Genomic DNA, 6,790 nt, shown 5'->3' with positions numbered 1-6,790 from the left:
GATAACCATGCTTTTTGTAGCATTATATTTGTCTATAGTGTGCCCAATCATTCCACAGAAAATGCACTTTGGCTTGTTGCTATTTCCATTATTTGTAAACTTCCTGGCATTATATGTGTTTACAGCTGCAACTAAGTCATCTGTGGATGTTTGAGGATTCTGAACTGCATTCGCATGACTGAAATCCATTGCATTCAGGCTTACTGCATTGATTTGCCTTTCCAATTTTTCAGCCATGACATAGATTTTGTATACCTCCGGTAAAGGATCCAAAACTAGGACATTAGATTTTAAGCTTCCATATTCATTGTTTAAACCTTGCAAGAAGCGAATGACTTGATCAACATCACGTTCCTTCTTGATTTGTTCGACAAGATCGCAGGCACACCGTGGATCGCACTTGCAAATTGGAAGAGGCCTCAAGGTATTCATCTCTTCCCACATTGTCCAGCATTTCGTGTAGTATTCACTGACTGTCATGGAGTTCTGTTTCAAGCCGTAGATCTCATTCTAGAGGGCAGAGATTCTCTAAGCATCATACTCAGCAAACCTTCTCCTCAGATCCTCCCACACCTCGCCTGTTCTGTTTAGGTGCATTACGCTTTGAGCAATAGATAGATGTACTGCCTTGAAAATCCAGGAGCACACCATCAGATTCCAACGCCTCCATGTCTAGTACTGAACGTTTTCTCTGCTAGGTGTTGCGATGTTGCCTTCAACAATGCACCATTTGTTCTTCACCTCAAGGGCGATCTTCATAGATATACACCAGGAAGTATAATTCGAACTGCCTACGAGAGGAGGACTCACAAGCATAGCGTTTGGCTTCTCAGCTGGGCTAAAATAGAAAGGATTGTTCAGATCCTCCTTCGCCTGGCTTCTCTGTGTCTGCGAAGGAGGAACCTGTTGCGTATTTGAGGTAGGAGTTGTAAGAGCCGGCGATCCAATCACCGGAGCTCCCGTCTGACCTCCCTGACTAGCCTCACCGGAGGCAGCGGCGGCGTAGGACCTCCACCGCTGCTATGATACTATATCGCGATACAAAGGAAGAAGCGGGAAAAAGAAGAGAGAGCTCGGAACAGAACGGAAATAATGAAACGTGTATTATGATGCATGAAGAGAAGGTTGCCAACTAATATAAATGGCGGTTACAACAAATATCCAAGCCTTCTTGAATTACAAAAATATCTCTTTGTTATTATTTATCCTCTATTACTCGATGTAGAAGCCGAACGACGGCGTAGCGATGGCGGTCGCGGTGGCTGGGTCGCTGAAACTGCTGCCTGACATGGAACCGAAGTTGACCAATGACAAACTGCTGGAATTCCTGGACAAATTGGAGGGAGTGTAAGCTTTAGAGCTGGAAGGCAAGCATTTAGAAGCTCTCTGAACCAAATCGCCGAACACGCAATGAGCGTGCTCGAGATCCAAGAGCTTCAAAACCTCCTTCTGCTCTTTGCTCTGCAAATGAACCGTGCTCCTCTGCATCTCCTGCAACACCTTGAACTGCTCTTCGGGAACATCTTTCCCTTTGCTCTGCCGCAATCACGTCCAGCTTCACCTGATCCTCCATCTCCACGCCGGCAAGCAACACCTCCTCCACCTCTTATCCCCGGCCGGGTCGGCAGAGATCGGTGAAGTCTCATAATCTCATCGCCCTAAGTCAAGTAAAAGAGAAGTTTCAACCATGGAATGACGGAAATACCCTTGGATTAAACGACTATGAGACGGAAATGTTAACGGTGGACTAAAAGTGAAACACTTATAATAACAGTGGTCGCAATGTAGCAAGACAAATAATGGTGGACTAAAATTGGAATGACCTATATAACAGTAGGACTAAAAATGGAATTTACTATAATAATAATAATAATAATAATAATAATAATAATAATAATAATAATAATAATAATAATAATATGTGGTGATGGTACGGTGGTGTGGCAGTAGTGTTGGTGTTGTGGTGGTAGTGGAGGTGGTGTTGGTGTTGGTGGTAGTGGTGCTGGTGGTGGTAGTGGTGGTAGTGTGGTAGGGGTAGTGGTGGTAGTGGTGTGGTAGGGGTAGTGGTGGTGTGATAGTGATGGTGGTGGTGGTGGTGGTGGTGGTAGTGGTGATATTGGTGGCAATGGTGGTGGTAGTGGTGATGGTGGTGGTGTGGTACGGTGGTGGTGGTGATGTTGTGGTTGTGTTGTGGTGTGATATAGTGGTGTTGGTGGTTATTTGGTGGTCGGGTGGTAATAATAATAATAACAATAACAATAACAATAACAATAACAATAATAATTCTTCGAAAACTAACTAAAAAAAAAAAAGAGAGGAGAGAATGATAGAAAATAAAGAATCTATAAAATAAAAAACTAGGAAGACATTTTTGTCGAATTTGGACTTTTTTTTCATTGACCATAATGAATATTTTCATTTGACTTCATTTTTCTTGAGCACCCCAACATTGAAAAATCTGAAAAATAACTTTCAAAAGTCATTTTCCAAGTTTCCAAACGGATCCTAAACCCTAGTCCCTATCTCTCACGCTCTCACAATCATACTCTCATACTTTGTAAAACCTAGACCAAGGTGGAAGTCCTAATTTTATAACTCTCACACAAAGTCATAGTGTCGCTACGAGAGTTAGAGACTTAAAGAAACTGTTAGAGAGTCTCATATTTCTATTTATTGTTCATCAATTTAGTGTCTCCAAATGGCTCATTTGGAAGCATTATTTTGCTTTTAGTTTATTGCCGATTTGGTGCCCTAGATGAGAACAAGAATTTCTACAGAGTTTTTATTATTGATCAATCGTGTTTACAAAGTACAAGGATGGATGCATTTATAGGGTAAGAGATAGTCCTAGCTAGAATAAGACGGGTAAAAATAGAGTTACAATAATATACAGAGATGGAGTGGAAATTCTAAAGATGATAAAATACAGAGTCCTAATATCTCCCCTCAAACTAAGCTTAAGGTTCTCTAGAGAGAACATTGAGCTTGTCCCTTAGAAGATTAAATCTAGCAATGTTGAGTGGTTTGGTGAAGATGTTCGAAAGTTGATCATTTGTAAAGATATAGTTCACTTGTAACTATTTTGATGCTACTTTGTCACGAACAAAGTGGGCTGCCTAGTTCGGGCATCAAAAACATGATTTACACATAGATACGTAGCACCAAAATTGTCACACCAGGGTCGAGCTGAGGTGGTTTTGCTATTGTGATTACATCTAAGTTCACGAATGAGAGCAACTAACCATGTACTTTTGTTAAGACTTCTGTTATAGCTTTGTGCTCTACTTCTGTTGAGGATCTAGCCATTGTCTCTTGCTTGCTACAAGCCCAAGAGATTAAATTTTTGCCAATGAAGAAAACAAAACTACTAGTGGATTTTCAGTCATCAGGGTACCCTGCGTAATCAAAATCTGAGAAAGCATGGATAATACCAGAGCGAGCTAGAATTTATAAAATGCATTCCATTGCCTAGAGTACCTTTGACATACCATAGAACTCATTTGAGTGTCACCCAGTGCTTAATGTCAAAGAGTTAGATTTGTTGACTGCAAAGGATAGATCCAGACAAGTGATGGTTAGGTACTGAAGTGCTTCAACAAGGCTGCAAAGAAGGCTTGGGATATATGATTGACTTGTGGTTATTAAGTTGCATTCCACCTCATCCAACACTCTATTCTCTTAAATAACTTGTGTCAAGATTCGAACTAGATATATCGCACTACGCAACTTTGGTTGTGTTGCTCAAGTGCCCATTGCACTTCCACTAATAACTAAAATGAGTCTCAAAAGAAGGCTTGGGATATATGTTAGGTGCCCATCGATAATTTGGTTCTTGAAACCTAAGACATGTGGCTTGTTTACTACAAGATTTGGAGACTACTGTCATTTTAGCGAGACTGTGTTCCCTATACTCAAGAATGATAATGCACCAGTTCATCAAGAAAATCTCATATGGTGAAAAGAACCTTAACATTTAGACACACATACATCATAGTGTGAGCAAGATGTGGAAAGGCTTAATCCACTTACAAACCATATATATATAGCTACTAACTTGCATCATATCGTGCATTTAACAATTCGAGCAAAGTGACTAGGTCACATGTCCCTACAGAGAATGCCCCTAGGTGGATTAGTGTTTCAAATGAACGAAATGTGAATAATGTCTCACAACATAAATGTGGTAGACCTATTGATTTGAAAGGCATGCACAATCCCTCAAAAATGAAGGGGGAGTTGGAGAATTAGCAAAATTATCATTTGCTCCTTTTTTTTTTTAATTCATCTATAGCTTCTTAAGAAATTAAGTGAAATTTGATTGTACTAATTTCATCGATATTTGCACTTTGAACATTACGGAGTATATTTTAAAGCACGAACATGTAAACTTCGCTAGCGTTTATAAAGTTTTGGTTATGTATATGTACTTGGCATTTTGTAGGTTATTTTTCTAAAATAACGTTATTTACATATTTGTTGTACAATGATAAAAGAGTTACCAATTCAAGAAACGTACATTGATTCATTGAATATCTAGCTTTCACCATAATCTATAAAAGCACAAATTGTTAACAATTAACAGTATTGTTGAAACTTCATACACAAATTGTTAAACTTATTCTCTAGTCTATTTATGAATTTCCTTTTCATTACTCTAAAATTTAGGGAATCAGATTTCTATCTGTTGACGTTATTGTACTTGTTTCACATATGAATGCTAGTTGAATTGTAACGTAAAGATAAATGCTAATTCAGCAAGTCAACTTGTGTTAATCCATCAAATCCCGGACACCAACAATACCATCTTAATTAACATTAAAACCAGTAGTTTTGTTTGATAATTGTAAGGATCTGGAATAATATTTGAAGGGGTATGTTCTTTAGAAATTTAGTAAAGGTTATAAAAATGTTAATGGAAAATGATGTTTATTTTTAATATTATTCGTCTTGTTAAATTTTTAAGAATACTATTACATAGAGTTGGTAACTTATCCACATTTTAAAGCTATATAAGATCTTGAAATATAATAAAATCGCAAATATTGAAGAAGCTTCAACTAGTAATAACTTCGAAGAAGTTACTAAACAATGGAATAAAATTATTAGTAATAAGAACAAATTAAAACAAGAAAAAAATAGATTGGAAAAGGATAGGTGATTATCATAGAGTTAAAATGCATAATGTGTGAAAATAATACAGGAAAAAATTACCATTATAAATGTAAACAACAATAAAAATATATATATAAATAAATTAGACAAAAAATAGAAGAATTTGAAAACCAAATAGTTGAAAAAAGACAATAATTAGTATCAAATATAATAGAAACATTACGAAAAATATTTAAAATTTTAGAATATCCAGATTAGGGCAGTATAATTATAATAAAATTGAATCTGTAAAAATTATTAAAGCACACTAATAAAATTAAACAAAGTTACGTTAGTAGAACAAAAAAATTACCACGAAACTATTATAAAATTAAACAAAGTTACGTTTGAAGTTATCGATTTTGATAAAACAAACAAACAAACAAGCAAACAAATAAACAAAAACAAAAAAACAAAACAAAACAAAAAAAAAAAACAAAAAACAAAGTCCCTTTTCATTCCTGCTTTTGAATTGTCCAAATTAAAGCCCAAAACCTTCATTCCCATTTTTGTATCCCATGCGGTAAACCTTCCCATTCTGAGCTATGATGTGATCAAGATGAGCATGGTTGTGTGATGTGGATTCGGCAAAGCGGGCAGGTTGCGTGTTTCTCAAGCCATTTAGCAATGCAGCTATGGTGAAAGCTGTGAGAACATGGCAATGGCCTAACATTCACTCCCGCAGAAAACTCTTCCAAACAAATGGAACAACATGCTTCCTTTTCTGCACCGCTACTCTTGAACTCTTCTTTCTTCAACCCGTTAATCTCACCATCATCATCTACACTAGTCTCAGTGTAAACTTCTTCTATTTCTGGCTCCTCAATCTCCACGAGAGCCGCGACCACTATTATACCGTCATCGCCATTGTTGCCCAGACGGGCAAGTGAAACTTGTCGCGCGTAATGGAACATTTGTCGGGAAAGCTCGCCGGCTATGGAGGGAGCCAATCCCGGCATCCGCTCAAAAACTTGGGCCCTGAAAGGCGTGAAGTGGAAAAAGGACAACCCAACAACAGAATCAATGGGCAAAGGAAAAGAAACGCTGGAATCGGTGTTTCTCTCATAGGAATCAACAATCTCACCCCGCCGCGAATCTCTCAAGAAAACCCTGTGTTTGTGTTTCAAAACAATTTCTATTATCATCGTTCTTGTATCCCTCCCTGGACGCAAGCTCGACTCAAACGAAAATGTGACCGAGGGTTGTCGGAAGTTTACTGTCGCCATCGCCGGAGAGAAGACAGAAATGATACTGAAAGCTAGAAGCATAAGCGTACCTAATTTATAGTAGGGTTAGCAAAGTTGAAATTTGAAAACTGCACAAATTTTTTTCTTTATTTTGGGTTAAAATTTTGTTTAAATAATATTAGTATATTACATACTATATAATAGGATTTACTTCCCTTAATGTTATTATGCATTTATAAATTATCATCCTCAGTATAAATTACACGAAAAAAATAGTTATATCATGTTACTATGTTTGGAGATAAATAATATTGATTATTGAAAGAAATTTTTTTTGCTTAAAATGTTTGTTTAAAAAATAAATGCGCATTCCAGTCTATATTTTAAGAGAATTTCTATTGTGGTATACAAGAAAATATTTTATTCCTAAAATAGAAAAAGATATTTATATA

General features: G+C 36.9%; 1 protein-coding gene across 1 annotated transcript; it reads right to left on the bottom strand.

The window, feature by feature from the left end:
- Window positions 1-5,705: 5,705 nt before the first annotated feature.
- Window positions 5,706-6,377, bottom strand: LOC109174498 (probable E3 ubiquitin-protein ligase RHY1A). The gene has a single exon (XM_019323732.1). The coding sequence runs from the start codon at window positions 6,375-6,377 to the stop codon at window positions 5,706-5,708; it is 672 nt and encodes a 223-aa protein (XP_019179277.1).
- Window positions 6,378-6,790: the final 413 nt, after the last annotated feature.

This window comes from Ipomoea nil, unplaced genomic scaffold (genome assembly GCF_001879475.1).
Source record: "Ipomoea nil cultivar Tokyo-kokei standard unplaced genomic scaffold, Asagao_1.1 scaffold0642, whole genome shotgun sequence".
In the NCBI taxonomy this organism is placed as follows: domain Eukaryota; kingdom Viridiplantae; phylum Streptophyta; class Magnoliopsida; order Solanales; family Convolvulaceae; genus Ipomoea; species Ipomoea nil.
This window is presented reverse-complemented; position numbering and strand designations above follow the sequence as displayed.

Coding starts and splice junctions, on each gene's coding strand:
- LOC109174498 (XM_019323732.1), bottom strand. CDS start 6,377: ATGGCGACAGTAAACTTCCGACAACCCTCGGTCACATTTTCGTTTGAG.